This window comes from Pan troglodytes, chromosome 3, assembly GCF_028858775.2.
Source record: "Pan troglodytes isolate AG18354 chromosome 3, NHGRI_mPanTro3-v2.0_pri, whole genome shotgun sequence".
Lineage (NCBI taxonomy): Eukaryota > Metazoa > Chordata > Mammalia > Primates > Hominidae > Pan > Pan troglodytes.
Window position 1 is genome coordinate 177,900,326 of NC_072401.2, and position 21,385 is coordinate 177,921,710.

Genomic DNA, 21,385 nt, shown 5'->3' on the forward strand with positions numbered 1-21,385 from the left:
CTTTGGAGGAAGAGGTGTTCCAAATACTTCACCTGCTTTTAATGGCATGGTTTATCTGTCACTGGGGATAATTGTTCTTCTCTCCTCTGCAGTTTAGAAAATGGGCTTAATTGCTAAAATTGTTGCCCAAGTCCACAGAATTACCATGGAACCACTCTGAGGATGCGCAGTGCTGAGTCAGTGTTGGGGAGGTATTCCATCTTCTCTGAGATGTACTTCATGAAACACACATAATGACATATTAAATCATTATACCAAGTATTTTGTAAAATATTTATGGTGGTAATTATTTCCGTCATTAGCTAGCGACCCTTTTTCATATGCTGAATCCTGTAAAGGTATTAGAAAGTTCTTAACAGAACTTCTGACTTTTAGATATATGCTTCGAAATGTGTGTTTATTTTTCCCATTAGCATCAACCACTCAACTTACGTTTCTTCATCCCTGACATTTATACTTCCACCTTTGCTCCAGATGAGACAGCCTTGTTTGGCTCCACATTCTAAACTTTTCCTCTTTTTTTCTTTATATTTAGCTTGGTTTCATCTCCACATCTACATAACCAAATATGTTCTGCCTTTGGATTTCTGCCTTAAGCTCTGCTTTATTTATGAAGTGCTTACAGTCTCAGATGACCTCAATCTCTTCCCTTTCTGACTTACAGGAGAACATCAATTGCAAAACTTGACTGTTTTCCTTTTAGCGCCATATGGTTTTCTACCTCCTTGCTGTTTAGGTTGTCTTACTTCTGCAATGTTTGGCTCCGCTCATCCAAGTCTTCTGCTTTTACTCATATATCACACATGGCAAACATATACATATATATAATACAGAAATTATATACATGATATAGTATGCATTTTATGTTATATATTAGTTATGTATTACATATTATAGTTATTAAATACTATATATATTATAGATATGTTGGTATATGTGCATGTAGTACACAACATTGTGCCGGGAAGAGAGTAGATATCCCAGTATTTATTCAACTAAGCTACATTCAAAGCTATAGCAGTTATGGCAATGAATAAGAAAAATAGCTTATTTTAATAATTCACTGTCTTCTAAAAGAGATAGTAAATTGAGAAGCAGAAAGTTAAGACCTAGTTTTCATTCCTTTTCTATCTTTACTATGTAAAAAATTTTAAAACGTTGACAATATCAACGTCCCCTATCAAAGTACACAAATTCCATTTTGAAATTTTTTCATCAAAATATTTTTCATTTTTCACAAAGCATACTTGTGTCCTTCCTAAAAATAAATTTTTTTAACAACAGAACTCTGAGCCTAAGATAAAGCTTTAGGTAAGATATATATGAGTCAGAAATAACAAATTGAGAAGTGAAAAAGTTGGTAGGAAGTGAAGGTGGGGACTTGGCAAGTTTTTGAGCATTGTGAATAAGGATGCATGCTTAGTTGTGTGAGAGAATGTGTGTATTGTTAGTATGGCTTCTGTGTAACTGGCATATCCTAGGCAGAACCATTCTTAGCTCTACATACATTTCTCTGTATAGCACCTTCCCATAGCACCTTCTTTAATCTTGTAAAATAGCAATTTCCATGTTTTAAAATTACTTGCCTATCCATCTTTCTTCCACTAAACTGTGTACACTGTTGGGAAAGACAGTGGTTAGTTTCTATAGTTTATCCTTAGGGCCTAGCACAATGCCTTTGACCTGGTAGATACATAAATAAGTGTTGGGCAAGTACATTATGTTGTAAGTAATAAATGAGCAACTAACTGAATGATTAAAGGAAGGAAGAGATGAACAAAAGATATAAGAATATTCCTAGGAAAACTGATCCCTCCTAAACTATCACCACCTATGTCAATTTTTTAACTTAAAAAATTTATGCATTTCTCCAAATCTAAAGTTATTAAGTGCTATGGTTTTGATATTTGTCCCCTCCAAACCTCATGTGGAAATTTGATGCTCAATGTTGGAGGTGTATAGTCTAATGGAAGATGTTTGGGTTATGGGGATGGATCTCTCATGGATAGATTAATGCTTGCCCTCCCTCCCTTGATGCTGAGTGAGTTCTCACTCTATTAGTTTCGGAGAGTTCTGGTTGTTGAAAAGCACACACACCTGCCCCCACTCTCTTGAGTCTTACCATGTGATCTCTGCACATGCTGGCTCCCCTTCCCTTTAGTCATGAGTGGAAACAGCCTGAGGCCCTCAGCAGGCACCAGAATCATGAGCTAAATAAACCTGTTTTCTTTCCCCAGCCTCAGCTATTCCTTTATAGTAACACAAAATGAATAAGAAACAGAAGGAGAGGAAAAGCATTAATACATTAAAATTTGACAGAGTCTTTTCTAAACTTGTAAGTTTGTTCCCAGATTTCATTTTTGATTTGCAGGATTATAATGGTTTCTTCCACAAAAGTGTTTAGGCATTTCTGAAAAAGTAGAGCTTGGACAAAATTAAAACCTCCTTGAAAAAAAAAATAGTAGCACTTTTGAGTATAATGTCATGTATTTTGTCATACAAGAGCAGTTCTATCGATTCCAGTTATTCTTCTGTGGAGTTGTTCCACCTACGTATAGAAAATGGTCCAAAAACTTCCACATATTGAGAATATTTACCTTTATATAATAAAGATATTATTAAGAAGTCATCCTACAGATTTGCTACAGATTCTTTGCTGAGATTCTCAGAATGTCCCTAAGATAACTAATCTCATGCAGAGGTAACCAGCAGCACCAAAAGTCACAGGAAACAAGTTGCTCCTCAGAAACAGGTATAAAGAATACTACTGCTTCTATTGCTAGCATTTGCTGTAAAGCTAAATTCCTAAAGTTGCTTTTAAACCTAGGATGGAGTTTATTAATGGAGAAAAAAAAGATATTACATCAAATTCTTACCGCTTTTCCTATCCAGGTTACACTATTCTCCAAAATGCCAAGTTCACCTGCCATTCAGCTTAAGGTCACACATTTATACTATGTCCTATTTCCAAGTGTCTACCACAGACTTGACAAAAAAAAAAAATTGCATGATTAATGGCAACCCTAAAACAAAACTTATGAAATCACAAGCATAAATATTCTATATGATGATTCTACATACATTGTGTATTCTACATAAAATCTCAACCGTGAAAGGAGTGCCTGAAGAGCTTGAGTGTCACCAGATTGTTTCTCAAGCAGCCTCACAGAGACACGTTATCCTGATGAATTTTCCACAATCCAAAATTTGGTCCATGGCCTTGCAGGCTCAGAAATCTGTCAGCAAAGCTGGAGTAAATTTACATCTCAGAAGTGGACTTACAACTCAACGAACACAAAATACTGTTGATTGATATCAAGATGCAAATATATTAATTTGCAATAAGACCTATAAATGCCAGATGGACTAAAACAGTCCTGAGGGCAAGCTGGCACATTTTCTTTCTGTGGGCAGATCAAGATGGGAGCCAAGTCACAATCAGAAGCCTTGGTGTTTAAAAATATAAATTGGAATGAAAAGAATACATTAAATAAATCAAATGCAAGACTAGAATTCAGATTCTAACTCCATTACTTCCTGATTTACTTTGATATTTCCCAGTAGGGATAGGTATGTAACCTACCAGACTCACCAAGCTCTAAGGGTCCACTTTCAAGGGGTGGCCTTGGCTGGAGGCTGCCTGCAGACTTGACCTGTGTGGCTAATCAGTCTTCTGATTGACATGTTAGTATCTAACTCTGGGAGAAAAAGCTATGTTAAAATGAAAAAAGTAATATGTGAAAATGTTACTCTAAGGTAACATTTTCTCTTTCTGCCAATTTAAAGGCTATTTGAATGCTATTTACAGGCATCATCAGATTCTTTCTTTCTTTCTTTTCTTTGCCTTTATTTTTTGTTGTCATTCTATGTTTTCTGTCCGTACCACTATTACCAAACTAGTCTAGGTCCTCATCTCCTCATGGCAAGGTCGTAACTGGTCAACTTATTTCAAATCTCTCTCGTCCAACTCCACAGAATATTACTATATAAATCTACTTTAAATTATGGTTTAATACATACCCTTTTTTATTTTCCCACCTTCTTTCATACCAAAAACTTTCAATGACTCCTACTGCCTTCAAAGTTAAGTCTGAATTGTTTAGCATGGCATTCAAATTCCTTCACATCTGGGCCCAACTTATTGTTAACTTTTCTACTGCATGAACTCTCCACTCCAGCCAAATCTACTGACTCCCAACAGTCCATGTGCGCCCATAAATCCATGCCTTGCTCATTCCTGGAGTCACCTCAAGCTCTGCTTCCTCTTTGAAGGTATCTCTAAAAGTACAGATTAGAAAATGACCCATTCATTCTTTAGAGTCATTTGGCAGTGAGTGTTCTGGAAAGTGACTATTATCTGTAGATAGCCTATCTCCTCAATTAGAATGTAAACTTAAGGATGAGAACAATAATACATTTTGTCTTTTATGTATACCGTATCCTCAGTGTCTTGATATCATGGGTGCTCAAAAAATCAATGCTTAGAACTTGTCTTGTCCATTTGTAGCAAAAACTGCTAAACTTCTTCAGAGTCTAACACAGAACTTAAAAAGTATTGCCCTTAACAGAAGAGAAGAGCTGCCTCTTGAAGTATCTTTGGGAGTCAAGAAGTTTATGGCTTCTTCTAGGCCTTTGGTATGATTTCACCAAATTAACACATTTCTCCACATCCTCATTCTCTCTGTATACTGTGTAATATTTCAGTGTAGTCTTGAAAGCCTGGTAGTCTCCCTGTTGGTTTCAAAGTAAAGAGCTAGCTTCAAGAATAGACTAGGCCTCTGATACATAAAGATTGTAATCAGGACACTTAGCAGGAAGGATGATACAGGAGGTAGTTATACAAAAAAGCAAAGCAAAGAATAGGCCCCTGCAGTATGATGATGAGGGTGATAAAAGTCTTTAGAGATGAAAAGATAGATTTGTAAAGTTTAATGAAATAGCAAAAGGATCCAGAAGGAAATATCTTAAGCTATTTTTAGATACCATTTAGCTTTTCAGCATTCTCATGGGTAATCATACCTTGGTCTCAAGTCTGATAGGAAAGAGCTTTAAAAAAAAAACACCAGATATTTGTCTAATACAATCAGCTGATTTGCAATAATATCTAAGAAAATTAACAGTTGCTTTTATTTCACACCAAAGTACTACTGCTCATGGGGAGGGCATCCAGCATGTTGTCAACAGGGTCTTCAGTGATTATGAAAGACATGAAAATAATACACGCCATCTCTTATTTCATGGAATTTGGCAACTCCACATCAGAAATGTTGGGGAGCAGTCTGGCTAAGCCTTGAAAGTAGGAATGAGAAACCCAATTCAAAGTGGAATGAAGGTGATAATCTCTCCCAGGAAGGAGGAAATTGCTGGATTAAACAGAGATAATTAAGCCTAATTAGTGACTTATAAAGACACAAACAAAATAAAAAATAGTTTACTTATAGTAAATAAAAGAAAAAGCTATGTTAAAATGTAGAAAGTAATAATTTTCCTGGGCAAGAAAGAATGAATGCTTAGAAGATTAAGAAAGAGTTTTATAAGGTACCTGATTTGCTCTCTTAATGTTAAAATAAAATTAGAAACAAATTATGCTTATATTGAATTAAAATTATAATACTATATTCTATTGTTTCATATACAGATTAATGCATGATATTAGAGGGGAAATTTTTGTTAAATACATCTAACATTAAAAATAACACAAAACAAAATTTGTAAAAACTTTGCTTCCATTTTATATTTCCAGGAAAAGTGTTTCCTATTGATATTAATTTCCTTTTTTCTTTCCTTCTTGAGACAAAAAATCCTAGAATTCTAATTTAATTTAAAACAGAATCCTAAAAGTATATGGGAATGTGGAAACCATTGCATATATTCCCATGATTTCCCAGCATAAGCACACTAAGATCAGTCTAATGAGGGGATGAGTGTTTCTTTTTATTTGAAAATATGTACAAAAAGGAGCTTCCATGGCCTCCTCTAAAACTCTTTTCAACCCACAAAAAAGTTTCTTCTGTTTAGGCAATATTTCATGTGTTAATGTAGAGAAATTCTCATAATACATAGACAAGATCTGATTATGAAGTAATGTGCTACAGGCCGCCCATGAGGGTAAATTTTACCACTTTATGATCATGTAAGCTGTTTACTCGTGTATCTGCAAATATGGCTTTTGTTTTAAAATTTAGTTTTCTATGTTTGCTGTTTTGTACACAAATATTCCATTTGCCAACTAAATTTTTTATGTACAGATTAATCACATAGTGTATATGTCACATTTTGATATAGTTCAGGCCTGGCACGGAGGCTCACACCTGTAATTCCAGAGCTTTCAGAGGCTGAGGCAGGAGGATCCCTTGAGCCCAGGAGTTTGAGACCACCTTAGGCGGACAATGTTGAGACTCTGTCTCTACAAAGAATAAAATTAGTCAGGCATGGTTGTGTGTCCTAGCTACTTAGGAGGCTAAGGCAGGATGATCCCTTGAGCCTAGGAGTTCAAGGATACAGTGAGAATTGAGCCACTACACTCCACTACACTCCAGCCTGGGCGATAATGTTAGCCCCAGTCTCCATAAATGTATAAAATATAGTTCTCTCTGTTCTAAGGCAGAGGTGGTAGGTAAAGGGTTAAATACAGCCTATTTACTTGAGATTTTATCTTTCCCTAAAGAGATTCTTATGAACATTTAAATTTTCCTCATTTTGAATAAGAACATCAATTCCTCATGTTGCAAATTGCAGTCTTCCTCAGGAAACATGTACTCACTATCTACCTCACACACTAAAAAAGATTTTCCACCTTCACTCAACTTTCCATGTACTAATAGAGTAACCTAGATTTTAAAATGAGTCGCATCCCACATTGAAAAATGTAGGAACATGGATTTTAAGAAGGCAAGCTTTCTACTCTAAGAGACTTTTCTTTCAAGTTTACATGTTTAAATTGTGTGATAGTAAATTTCAATGCTGACAATTTAAGTTGTTTTGGAGGTATTTGGGCTATAAATATTCATGCATGCCTGTTGATTTTCAAATCAGAAATGAATCTGAAGACTATGAGAATTTAAAAATGGCACTTTAAAGCCTGCCATATGAGTCATTTTTATTTTTTAGAGTACCGACCCAATAGAACCTAAATGGTTTTACAACCTTCTGAAGTCTATGGGTAATATTGTTTCTCATTTGGTTTCATACCACAATTTCTTCTAAAGAACATGGATGCACTTGGCTGCACACATATAAAGTGTATTAATTATGTTTCTATCCTTTTATAACCAATTTTTTACAAACTGAGCTGAGCAGTAACAATTCCATCAGAAAAACACATGCCGTCAATCTTCTTTGTGTGTGTGCTTTATTTTAGAGTCAAACGGTTATCTTATTAAAGTTGTGAGAAACCAAATCTTGAAATCCCCTCTTTTTAATAACAATTATTTTACACATAACTAAAGATTTAATTTAAAATTATACAATCCAGGTACACATTAGAGGATGACTGAAGTGCAGTCAATTACTTCTAAAACTAATCTCTAATACTATGACTTGGCAGATCAAATGTTTAACTTTTTAAAATGTTTCTTAATAGGAATAGATATATTTCTATTACATATATATATTCCTATTATATATATAGTATGCCTTCCTTAATCTCTTTTGCAGTGATACCTTGATTTTAAGCCAAACATTTACATTAAAAAAGTAATTTTCCTTTTTATAAAGCCACGAAGTGAGTTACAAGTATTTCCCTTAACAAAAGTTTATAAAATATTTACCTTGAAGCAGTCTAAAAAGAAAACATGTAATTGTGGATCAGATGAAAGTTAAACTCCACTTGAAACAAGAGAGGATTATCATAAACATACCTTGTCCTTGGGTTACTCCATAAAATTCAGCTGCTATCCTTGCCGCTTCCTTGCGGTTGCCTTTCACTATGTAGAAATGACTGAGGATGGCAAGGCTGATTTTCACAAAAAGCTTAAAACAGAACAGCGAAAGTATTGTAAAGTAGACATTGGATAATTGTTGAGCAAACGGCCGATTTTCTTCTAACACCGACATTGCTGCAGAAGAATCTGCGGCGGTCTTTAGTTGGATCCAAGTCTCAAATGTGCCTGGCTCTCGTCCGGGATGCTCCTGAACAGCTGGTCCTGAGGAAAGAAAATATCAGCTGGTAGTGATGCCTACAGCTCAAAATATTTATACACTCCATAAAAGTTCTTCGCAAACTCCTATTGGTCTGAAAATATTCCATGGAAGCAATTGCATCACGTGTCGCAAGTCTCCTGACTTTCCATTCTCAATATAAAATGACACTCCACCTCTGTGCTCCAAATTTCAAAATCCAGATATTGAAATATATATGCATATCCTTTCCATTTTATATATTTAGTTATCAAGAACAATTTGAAGACAGTGTATGGGGTTCCCATTGTTAATGTAAATGATATTCATATCAAGTAAAGTTGTCTATCATTTAAGGCTTTAAAATGGCACTGTACTATTTGTAGACCATGAGCTAAATCAGTACACAGTCCATGGCTTGTATTTTAATGACTACCCATCAAATTAACCAATTATGTTATTTTTACTGATTAAGAAAAAAACATTTTTCTTACAAGTCGTTACACTGGAACATCACAGATTAATAACTTAACATGGTTCCTTCATCCAATGGACACTTTTTAAGAACTTGGTATGTGTCAAACCCTTTGCTAGATTTTGAAGTGACAAAGACAAGTAGAATGGTCCCTGCCACAAGGAACTTAGAGTCTAGTGGAGGAAATGGAAAAGAAATCAGGTAAATATAAAGAAGGTAAAAACAGGTATTAAGGGAGCACAAAGAGGAAGCATGTAAACCTGGGAGGGAGGTGTCAGAAAAGACATATCCAAAAGAATTATCAAGTAAACATATGCATTTCATCAAGACTGTCCAAAACCAAGGAAAACAATATACATTTTAGGCCTATAATCTTTGTTAACCCAAATATGTTTTATTCATTAATGAAATGCATCTGTATATAGGTATCCTTAGGCAACTTATATTTTAAAAGAGAAATAGAATAAATTATTAAGAAAATGACATACAGCAGCAATATTTTGGCATTTAAGCCAAAAATGATATGCCAAAATACAAAATATCATTTCTTACAGGGAGCTTAGTTACATATTTCTATGACTGGGTTTGGGGCCTGTTGATTGTGGTACTTGCTTCCTAATTCATTTGAGAAGTTCCAAAATAACAAAAAACAAACATAAGAAAATAGAAGTGGCCATTCTTGGAATAAGGAGCATACCCATGACTGGTCATACTAGTAAGTGTTGTGTGCTTCTCTCCCTTGGTGTATCCATTTTATGCTGAGTATCTTAACTGACTGGACAGATTTACCTGACACATTCCAACACAGGAGAAATGACTGTAAAATAAATATGTCAAATAAAGCAGGCTGCTTCTTTCCCCAATGAATGAATGGCTCTCAGAAAATAATAATAATAATAGTTAGATCTATATATTAGAAAGAAATTACCAAGCTTCTTATGAAAATGGCCCCTGGTATCATTTTCAGAGGCAGAATACTGGCTAGGCAGACATTAATTAGACCCAGTGTGCCATTTCATATGTGCTTTGGGAGTCAGTGAAAATTAACTTCAAATAGAAGATTAACAAAATGTTCCTCTCTTTCACTACTGGTAAGACTGTGTCAGTTGAGTCAATACATGCTGATTCTTCTATGGTGAGTCTTCCCTCTGGCATGATGATGCCTGACTCCACACTAGAGAGGTATGCCCGTGGACAGCTGGGCCATCACAGTGCTCTGAGTCACTGCAGACTTCCCCTTCAGTGCTTCGGGATCAGAAATAAAACCCGCCTTAGTCACGTCTAAGTGCCCATCTAAGGTTTCAGTCCTTTCTCTTTACCAGTAAGTGCTATCATAAATAATTGTCTTCGCATGAGCTAATCAGGAGCCTGGATTCTTTGGGGTTAAGAAACATTTTCATTTCACTAAGGCTGGAATCATCGGTGCATTAAGTTTAAATCCTTCTAGTTTTACTAATACAAAAAACTACAGTATAATATTTAGGATTTTATGTCAAGATATCAGGTTTTGTTTTTATGAATTACTTGATTCCCATTTGTATGTTCTGTTGGTATACTTTCCCTCAGCAAATTTCACCATCTCTGAGTCTGTTAATTACTAAATAAAAATTAAGCCCAAATAAAATGACTCATAGCATATGAATTCTTCAAGTGGAAATTAGATGCTGTATTTTTCATATTATAAACGCTTCCAAATAACACTATGAACAACTCTGTTAATACTTAAAAGACACATAACCACATTAAAAGTATTGTGCATCTATTTTCCTGGCATGTTCATTTCGTCAGGAAAATAAAATATTGATTAGTCATTGAAGTGACTTACTGAGATAAATGTTTTTATAATATACCATGTTGAGAGACTGTGGTAGCAAGGTCTAGTTGATTAGCTCAGTATATCTCAACTTTCCTAATTTTGTTAGCTTCGATCAATCAGTCAAACTAAAGTGTTGAAACTGAACTCAACATTGTAGTACTAGAATGAATGATGTGAGAAAAGTTAAAACATAGGAAAAATCATTTATTGAGGGTACATTGGATGCTACATGCATATATTTATTTATTTATGAATTTATTTCATCTTAGGGGGTGAATATTATTATTCACATTTTAAAAATGAGAAAAGTTGGGCTCAGAGAGCTTTAGAGACCCATAAAAGTTAATTATAAAGAACAACACTATTTGAACATAGTTCTAACTAAAATACATGCTCAAGTTGCCTCTAAAATTTTCTATTTTTAAGCACTTACAATCTGATTGAGCAAATACGACTCATACATACAGAGATTGAGACAGAGTCACACAGATTCACAGACACATACACATACTGCCCCCACCCACGACACACACAGAAGAGATCATACAAGATTATATGTAATCAGGAACCTAAATTACTCCAGTAAGCTGCATACATGCTACGATGATTAAATAAGATGGAACTTTATGTGCGCTTACTAAGCGGGAATAAAGAAAGAGGGGCTAATACTGTTGGACTCTTCAAAGCTAAGTGTTGGTGAGTGGTTTCCACTAAAACAACAGAAAGCCAAGTAAGGTACTTGAGAGTTAGTACATTAAAAAACATTGAGCGTTCAAGGTAGGGTCCAATGATTAAGAACTATTAGGTTGGTGTAAAAGTAATTGCGGTTTTTGCAACTGCTTTTAATGGCAAAAATCGCAGTTATTTTTTCACCAACCTAACAAAAGGATGAGGATAAAGGAAAGGATGTTGAGTCTGGCCAGAAGAAGTTCACTGATGACCTTCAACTCAGTATTTTAATAAAATAATGGAGTGGGAATCAGGACATCAGTGTTCAGGGGATGATCCTTACAGCAGCTCCTGAAGAAGAAAGGCTCCCTGGCTTTCCTCCTGCTGTCACCTTTCTAGGAACTGCCTCTTTTTCTCACCTCCATGCAGGTATCAGAGGACAGACTGTACAGCCGACCCCTAGGACTCCCCACCTTCCTCCTTTCGAGTCTCTTGCTCACTCTTCTCCTTCAGTGTCCCAGAGTACTACACGAATTGTTGCTGTGTTTTAGGGACTTCGCTTCATGTCACTCAGAAGTTGAATAGGAAAATGACTTTCAAATATAACCAGATTAGCCTTTAAATTCTCATAAAAGAGGGAATTTTGCATCTAGAGATTATGGGGCTAAACTGTTTTGACTTAGCTACAGTATTGATCCAAGCTATTAGATTGAAAATATCAATGGGATATAATAAAAATTGCGTGTTTCTAGTGCTTTCCAGTTGCTAAATCTTAACAGGAGGGAAATATATTGACCCACCTTCGATGACCTTTTTTTTTTTTTTTTTTTCTTGAGACAGGGTCTTGCTCTGTCACCCAGGCTGGAGAGTGCAGTGTCATGATGACAGCTCACTGCAGCCTCGACCTCCCAGGCTCAAGCAGTCCTCCCACCTCAGCCACTGTAGTAGCTGGGACTACAGGCATGAGCCACTGTGCCCAGCCCTTTAAAAAAATGTCTGGTAGACATCTAAAGGCTCTAATTGACTTTTTTTATTCCTAATATTCCAAAAAACAAAACCACAGGGATACATTCAAACAGCAAGGTTGCCAATGTTCAGCATAATGGCGACATGTTCCTAGCCCTAGAACAGGGTTGTTGAGGATTATTTGTATACAGTGAACACAAACTAAGAAAAGTCATTTACCCAGAAATTTGAAGGCCAATGATGGCTGATAAAAGGAAAGAGAAAAAATTATGCAAGTTGTCAAGGTAATATATTCACTATTGCATTTAAAACACTACTGAAAACATAATCCTCATTTTTTTTGTTCTGTGAAATCTCATGAGAAAAAAAATAAAGGCAAATGAAGCCCTTAGATGTTCAGAATACATGGGAATTTGAAATAAAAACAGCAATGTTTACACTTCAAGTTAAATTCTTTAGAGGGAAAGAAAAACCGAATTTAGCCTTATCTCCATTCAGTAGATCCTGTTTATCTTCACTTACCCCCAAGCTGCACTAATGGAAATGGATACTTTATAAAGGCAAAACACATTTTCATAACTCCTGATGCAAACTTAGATATTATGACATAATGCTTCTGTCATAGACAATTAATATATTCACAGCAGAATCACAGGCACTCATGTCTCAGGTTTCTATGAGAGATCCATAATTATTGATGAAGGATAAGCTCGCTTAGAGATTGTAATTATCACATAATTATTATTTATAGTATTGGCTGGGGAAAGTTTGGGTGAGAGCTATTTTGTTGGACTATCCTACTGGGGGGGAATTTGTATACAGTGAATACAAACTAAGAAAAGTCATATACCCATAAATTTGAAGGCCAATGATGGCTGATAAAGGGAAAGAGAGAAAAGTATGCAAGTTGTCACGGTAATATATTCACTATTGCATTTAAAACACTACTGAAAACATAATCCTCATTTTTTTTTGTTTTGTGAAATCTCGTGAGAAAAAAAAATAAAGGCAAATGAAGCCCTTAGATGTTCATTTGGTCTCTTGCCATACTACTAGTATGATGGAACAAAAGAGTAATTTCTGCTAGCATTGTGATAATCCATCAAAAAGATATTTAGCCACAAAAAGGGTCATTAACTTAGATTGCATCCAGGTTCTTTGGAGAAGATCACTAGCTTTCCCCAGAACACAGAACAGCCTTTATCCTAAAAATTGAGTTACATCAAACATCACATATTGAGATCTGCCCTAACTAGAAATTGCTTTAGGTTAAATGAGCTCTATTCATATATATATGTTGTCCAGAAAAACTTGGCTGAAAGCTGGTAGTTCTGCATATATAAGAGTTTAAAAAATAGATTTCTTAAAATCATTAAAATTCTTACTATATGCCAAGAAATTTTCTACACAGTTTATTAGAATGAAATGTTAGGAAATTGGTTTTTTGTTTTCTTATAAGCCCAGCATTTCTTTAATGGATCATATCTTGCCCAACCTAAGTCCATGTACTTATCTCCTGGCTCTCGAGAAGGTTACTTGACCAAAACTAACCAAGAAAGATATTTCTGGGACTTCTGCTGGAGTTTTGGAAAAAGTGCTCTTCCTCTGCAGGGGGAGGCTAAGATAGCAAGATCTAAGCTTAAAGATGCTGGAGGTATAACTGACAGTAAAGAAATAGCTCGCCTAGGAATTCAGCCAATAAAAAGAAACGCACAGCTGAGATTTGAAAAGGCAGCATCACGGTACCTCCATTGGAGCACCTGGATCTAGTTAGTTGCACCTGAAGTAGCTGATCTGACAGTAATATAGATTTGACAGTAATATGAAGTAATAAAGTCATTTTTGCTGTTGTTAATCAAATCAATTTGAATTGAGGGCTTCTCTCACTTGTACGGAAAAAAAACCCTGATATATTTATATTTTCTGGAGTCCTTGTAAAGAGAAATTATGAAGTGGGTATCATTATCCCTTCTGTACAACAGATGAAGAAACAGAGACTGAAAGAAGGTAAGGAATTTGCACAAGATTATACATCTTGAAGTGGAAGTACTGAGATTCCCACCCAGGTTTTTTGCCCTGCAGTGCCTCTCAGGTTATTATTCAGATGTTAGTGTTGAAACATGGATAATTGCCTGGTTTAACCACTGTCCTCTGAGGTAGCCACACCCTGTGATCTACAGTGTACATTTGTGCCCTGTGTAGGTTATAAATAGCCTTTGGCTAAATAGTGGAGTATGTCACTGGGCCAAAGCTGATGTGCCTCACCCAAATCTTCTATGATTAAGAATTTGTTCTAACCATCTCATTTTAACTAACCACATATTTAAAAGACTATTGAAAGGGAAAACTTTCAATGACATCATTTTGAAGATCCAAAGCGTGGGACCACATTAGAAGTGAAATGATGCCACAGTGATCTTTCCAGTACTTCCAGCATAGCAATTTTTTTTTTTTTTTTTTTTTGAGATGGAGTCTTACTCTGTCGCCCAGGCTGGAGTGCAGTGGCACTATCTGGGCTCACTGCAGTCTCCACCTCCCAGGTTCAAGCGATTCTCCTGCCTCAGCCTCCTGAGTAGCTGGGATTACAGGCGCATGCCACCATGCCTGGCTAATTTTGTATTTTTTAATAGAGACAGGGTTTCACCATGTTGGCCAGGCTGGTCTCGAACTCCTGACCTCAGGTGATCCGCCCGTCTCGGCCTCCCAAAGTGCTGGGATTACAGGCATAAGCCTCCGCATCAGGCCCTGCATAGCAATTTCATCAGCATTCTTATACACGTGTATGAATTAATAATGATCATTTCTTGAGGTAAAATATATCATTTACCCTGGAACATGGCCAATTGGCTAATAAAATTGGGGTCTAGGAGGACCCTGTTTAGGATTCTAAGATTACAGTTTCTTTAACAACATAAGTACTGCCTTGTGTGCATGCATTTCAAATCTATTTTAACTCCAGTTATGAATTTTAGAGAAAAAAATTATATTTTAAACATGTTCTTATTAGACTTATAAATTTAATACTTTTTATATAACATGAGCAATACTAGTACATAGTTCACCTTTCTCCAGCAGTTTACACAGTCAACTTAGTACTCTTCATGCTTCCATCTCCCAGCTCCCTACGATCCCATAGAATATGAGCAAAGGGGAGCCTCAGCACATGTCTGCTGGGGCTGCAGGAGTCACTCTGGTGACCACCACTCAGCCTCGGGCTAGTCCCTGCTAGCCTCTGGTGCTTCTATCCTGGAGGAAGGAAGATAAGCACTAGTCATGCACTAGCTGGTAATATTCCCATCTTCATACTTGCAGGCAATAATACAAACCTGGAAATTGGGAACCTGTCAGCTCTCCGGGGAATTCAGCATCTGGCTGAGTCCCCTCTCCCTCATGCCCACTGCAGCGAGGCAAGCAGGAGGTAGAATTTATTCTTCCACCTGTGTACAGAAGACAGAAAATGAGCTGGGCTTCATCTTTTCCTTGTTAAGCTTAATGGGATAAAATAATATGTGAAAAGGATACTACATATTCAACCTTGCTCTAATTTCAAATATCTTACCCAGTGTAGTAAAACATAAACTAAGTTCAAGTATTGCCTCTACCATAGATGTGTAATCTTGGACGATCTGGTAACCCTCTCTGCACCTCCACTTCCTTACCTGTAAAGAGTTCCATGATAAAAGTATCTACTTCACATGTTGGGAGGTTTAAATGCAATAATTCATATGAAGCACACACTCGCCTGCACTGTAAGAGCTCAACAAATATTAGCTACATTGTAATTATTACTATTACTTTGTTATTTAAGTTAAATTAGAATCTGTTGCATGCCAGGCACTGAAATTTTACTGTGTGCTTGTCTAGTGAAATGTCCAACTTCCAATAGTACTATACTCACTGCCTACTGTAGACATGTAGCTATATAAAGGAAATCAATCAGCCCCCCTCTGGTGTTAGGAAATATGTCCATTTCTATAATCAGAATTCATAACCAATATTATATATAAAACAAATGATGTATTTTTTCTCCATGGTATGAGAGATAGCTGTAACTTCTTAAGAAATGTAGACATCACAAATATTCTGAGTAATTTCATCTTCCCAGGCTCCATAACAAAGTCACTCAATGGTTTGATATATCCTGGGAAGACAGCAGATATTTTGGGTTTTAGAAATAAAACATATCCCACACTGGCATCCATGGCTCCTGATTTAAGAAATCAAGGCTCTGGAACTGGGAACTCTTACCTGAAGATGTGATCGTGGCAATGATAATAAGAATAGTAACAGCAAATACATCTTGTTGTATATTACTGTAACCCTAACGCAACCCGTGAATTAACTGAAGTTGTACCAGTAGGGAAATGAAGACAACAAAAACTACACGGCCACCTTAAAGCCTCGACATTTGCTCTGATGAGCATCTAGCAGCTGACATGCTGTATGTCCCAGGAAAATCAGGATAAGTCAGCAGAAAGTGGTAGGCAGGCAGGGCAAGGTCTTCAGAAGAACTAGTTGCTCTAGTTATGAGCCGTGTGAACTCGGGCAAGTTCCTTAATCCCTCTGACCCTGTTTTCTCAACTATGAAAACAGGAAAATAGTTATATTACAGGCCCATTGGAAGGGTGTATGAGAATATGCCCTGCATTTTTAATTTCCTTTTAAAGGCAGCCCCGCAACTGGTGAGCCCCTGATTTTATCCTTTTCAAAAACAGTAAACAAACCTGCCCCAGAGTAATTTTTCAAACTCCAGCTTACCGCTACCAAATAACTGCAGCTTACTGCTCTGCGTCGCAAGTCAAGATGTGGCTCCTTCATTCACACACATCTCTCGAGCGGTTCCCGTGTGCCAGGTGCTATAGGGCACACAGCAGCGTGGGGATTGCAGCAGCGAGCAGGCAGCTGAGGACTGTGCTCTCATAGTGTTAAACTCATCAGCTGACACAGTCGGGACTTGCAGCAAGTAAAATACCCAGTCTTTCAAGCAATCGATTTTCTCTCGATCCTGCACTTTGTTTTGCTCTTTCCTTTATCTAGTACCAGAATGTCAAATCAATAAAAAGTCGAGTGAAGCCTTTATTTGTCCACCGACCTCAGCATTAGTTTAATGTTTATATTCTCTCCTTGTCTTTCTCACTTGGACAATTCTCAAGCCTCTATTTTGCTTTCCAGTTACATTCTGGCTTCATTTTTTTTTTTTTTTAATGGTAACTGCCTCCGAGCTTGGCTTGGTCACACTTTCTATGTAGAGTCCTTTGGGGAGCTCCCCCGCCTGGCCTCTGTCTGTAATATCACCAAAGGCAGTAGTGGGCTTTGGCAGTGTTTTGCAAAGACCAACAAAGATGAACATCATTACACTGAGGTCCATGAAACCAAGATCAGATTTTTTTTGTGAATGGCAAGGGAAGGCAGACTGCACAAGAACACTGAAGGGACTGAACTCTTCAGCCTCTTGCATATTTATCACATGAATTTGGCAACTCATACACGGAGAGAATGAAAACTCGCTCCCCGAACAAGTGAGGAAACATTCGTGAGGAACCGAATGGGGTCAACAGGTAAGCACGCTTTGCCCATATTTGACTTGTGGAGAGTCTCTTCAGTTTACCAACCTTGCTACTCAAATGAGCACATTTTATATGTACCTAATTTTTGTGCAATGGTTTACTATAAAGAACATTTGCAGCATATGAAAGGGGCCTGGTCATTTATTCTAAGGTTATATGATATTATGTTGGAGGCATTCCTTGCCACATATGAACATCTCTAGAAAGGCAGCATTGCCTCTGGAGGAGGAGCACCTTGGTTTGAATCTTAACTCTCCCACTTTTCCTCCTGTGACCTCGGGAAGTTAATTAACCTTTCTATGCCTCCATTTCATAATTCGTAAAATGCGAATACTAATAATAACTATCTCAATAGGTTGTCAGAATGATTAAATATTAAATATGTCAGTACTTAAAAGTATTTGGAATAATGTCTAGCACATACTAAGTGCTTTATAAAAATTTGTTAAATAAATAAGTTTTGAAATAACAAAATATATGACAAGTAAAACCAACTGTTGAAGACCAAGTTGGAAGATGAAGCCTGGTACGTAGCTTGGTGTAAGAAACTCCAATAACATAGCTATATCCTAAGTTTAAATATGAATGGCCTCTCATTACCCACAAGAAATTAAAATTCAAAGGAATCCTGAGCATGTTTATAAAAGATATATTCATATTAACCAAAACTGAAAACAACTCAAATTTTCATCAAGAGGAAACAAACTAACTCTGGTACATTTACATAACATAATACAGTAGAACAATAAAAGGAATAAGCTACGAATATGTGCAAAATGTAGATGAATCTCAAAAACTTACTTTGAGCAAGACTACGTTATATGATTTATTTTATATGAAGTTTAAAGTCAACAACATAAATATATGACTATTGAAATTAAAGGACATTGCTGCAGGGGGTAGGATGAGTTGTAGATTTGACTAGAAGAGGAAATGTGGTAACTTTCCAGGAATATTGGAACATCATCTGTCTTTCAGTGATGGTAACATGGGAATACACATTTGGGGGAAAAAACCCTCAACAAATTTTTATTTAAGATGTGTGCAATTCTACACTGTGTAAATTATACTGCAATTAAATAAAAACTATATTGCAAAGATAAATAAATCTTCAGTTCTGGTAATGGCAGGCTAGTTAATTCAGAACAAACCTCCCATTGGAGACAATGATTTCTAGATGAAACATTAAACCATGCTTCTAGTTGCATCTAAAAGCTATAAAGAAAATGAGAAAGCATCAGACCAAGAATCCAGGACAAATAGAAAATCCGAAGAGGAGAGCATGGACTCTGGGACCACTTTTTTTTTTCAGGTGCCTTTTGATTTTACTTTTTTATTTTTATTATTATTATTTATTTTATTTTAAGTTCTGGGATACAAGTGTAGAACGTGTAGGTTTCTTTTACATAAGTATACGTGTGCCATTGTGGTTTGCTGCACCTGTCAACCCATCATCTAGGTTTTAGGTCCCACATGCATTAGCTATTTGTCCTAATGCTCTCATTCCCTCACCCTCCAACCCCCCACTGGCCCCGGTGTGTGATATTCCCCTCCCTGTGTCCATGTGTTCACATTGTTCAACTCCCACTTATGAGTGAGAACATGAGGTGTTTGGTTTTCTGTTCCTGTGTTCATTTGCTGAGGATGATGCTTCCAGCTTCAACCATGGCCCTGCAAAGGACATTATCTCATTCCTTTTTATGGCTGTATAGTATTCCATGGTGTTTATGTACCACATTTTCCTTATCCAGTCTATCATTGATGGGCATTTGGGTTGGTTCCAAGTCTTTGCTATTGTAAATAGTGCTGCAATAAACATCCATGTGCATGTTCTTTATAGTAGAATGATTTATATTCCTTTGGGTATATACCCAGTAATGGGATTGCTGGGTCAAATGGTATTTCTGGTTCTAGATCCTTGAGGAATCACCACACTGTCTTCCACAATGGTTGAACTAATTTAAATTTCCACCAAAAGTGTAAAAGTGTTCCTATTTCTCCGCAGCCTCACCAGCATCTATTATTTCTTGACTTTTTAATAATCACCATTCTGACTAGTGTGAGATGGTATCTCATTGTGGTTTTGATTTGTATTTCTCTAATGATCAGTGATGTTGAACTTTTTTCATATGTTTGTTGGCCGCATAAATGTCTTCTTTTGAGAAATGTCTGTTCATATCCCTTGCCTCCTTTTTGATGGGGTTGTTTTTTTCCTGTGAATATGTTTAAGTTCCTTGTAAATTCTGGATACTAGACCTTTGTCAGATGAGTAGATTGCAAAAATTTTCCCCCTTTCTGTAGGTTGCCTGTTCACTTTGATGATAGTTTCTTTTGCTGTGCAGAAGCTCTTTATTCTAGTTAGATCCCATTTGTCAATTTTGGCTTTTGTTGCAATTGCTTTTGGCATTTTTGTCATGAAGTCTTTGCCCATGCCCATGTCCTGAATGGTATTGCCTAGGTTTTCTTCTAGGGTTTTTATGGTTTTGGGCTTTACATTTAAGTCTTTAATCCATCTCGAGTTAATTTTTGTATAAGGTGTAAGGAAGGGGTCCAATTTCAGTTTTCTGCATATGGCTAGCCAGTTTTCCCAGCACCGTTTATTAAATAGGGAATCCTTTTCCCATTGCTTGTTTTTGCTGAGACCACTTTTGCTCCAGGAACATTTGCTATGAGGAAGAGATGGCAGGGAGATAAAGCAATCCTCATACAGTCTCTTCAGGAAAGCGGAAATAAAAGTTGAAGAAACAGGCCTACCAAGATTGAGGACCATAGCAAATGGAATGCTGAACACTTAGACTTGACATCCAGAAGAGCTGAAATCTAGCAGTAAGAATGAGTAAGCCAGAAGTACATGAGCCCCTTCAATGTCTGCATGGGCAATAAAATTTTAATCCCTGAAATTGGATTAAGGTGATTCAAGATTGCTAGTGCCCATAGGCACCTAACAAAAAGAAACAATGCTCTCTGGAGGAAGGTAATGTTCTAGGGCCTAAATTTTTCTATACATATTTTTCAAACAGGGTTAGGATTCATTCAAAAATAATAAGGAAACACACAGAAAGACATATCAATATGAATGAGAACTAGCACAAACAGATATAGACCCATAGGTATTTCAGATAGTGAAGATAAATGTATTGAGTATTTTATTAAGCTGACAAAGATAGAGGTCAAATTTTAACATTTCAGCAGAAAAGTGGAATCTTTAAAAAGAACATCACAGATTTAAAGCAAAAGAAAAAAATGAAAATGAAAAGAAAAAGAGAAACCCTAGAACTAGAAAACATAGTATCTAAAATTAGTAACTCAATGGTTGGGTGTATCATCAGCAGATAGATGTAACTCATAGTTAGCACCTCTGAAGATGTCAGGAGAAACTACCCAAGATGAAAGAGACGGAAGCAAGAACAGGAGGAATTGAGGATATAATTAGAAAACCTAACTTATATTTAATAGAGGTCATAGATTTAAAAAATGGCCAACAGCAAAATTTGCTAATGTAATGGCTGAGAATTTTGCAAATCTAATGAAAGGTATCAATCCACACATTGAAGAAGCCCAGTGACTCCCAAGCAAGCTAATTAAAAATAAAAATCTGGGCCAGGCGTGGTGGCTCAGGCCTGTAATCCCAGCACTTTGGGAGGCCGAGGCGGGTGGATCATGAGGTCAAGAGATTGAGACCTTTCTGGCCAACATGGTGAAACCCCTTCTCTACTAAAAAAAAAAATACAAAAATTAGCTGGGCATGGTGGTGCTTACCTGTAGTTGGAGCTA

At 36.6% G+C, this 21,385-nt stretch overlaps 1 protein-coding gene across 2 annotated transcripts in view; it reads right to left on the reverse strand.

Annotated features, from left to right (window-relative positions):
• ASB5 (ankyrin repeat and SOCS box containing 5) overlaps nucleotides 1-16,902 on the reverse strand; it is a 63,578-nt gene extending 46,676 nt beyond the window's left edge. Inside the window, exons 1-3 of one of the 2 annotated variants that reach the window (XM_009448600.4) lie at nucleotides 16,803-16,902; nucleotides 15,371-15,481; nucleotides 7,860-8,144 (exon numbers count right to left, since the gene is read on the reverse strand). In XM_009448600.4, coding sequence (XP_009446875.2) covers nucleotides 7,860-8,055 — 196 coding nt within the window. In that variant the 5' untranslated portion in view covers nucleotides 8,056-8,144; nucleotides 15,371-15,481; nucleotides 16,803-16,902. Of the gene's footprint in view, nucleotides 1-7,859; nucleotides 8,145-12,566; nucleotides 12,621-15,370; nucleotides 15,482-16,802 lie in introns of those variants that run through there. The other variant, XM_054683506.2, reaches the window with a different exon arrangement.
• Nucleotides 16,903-21,385: the final 4,483 nt, after the last annotated feature.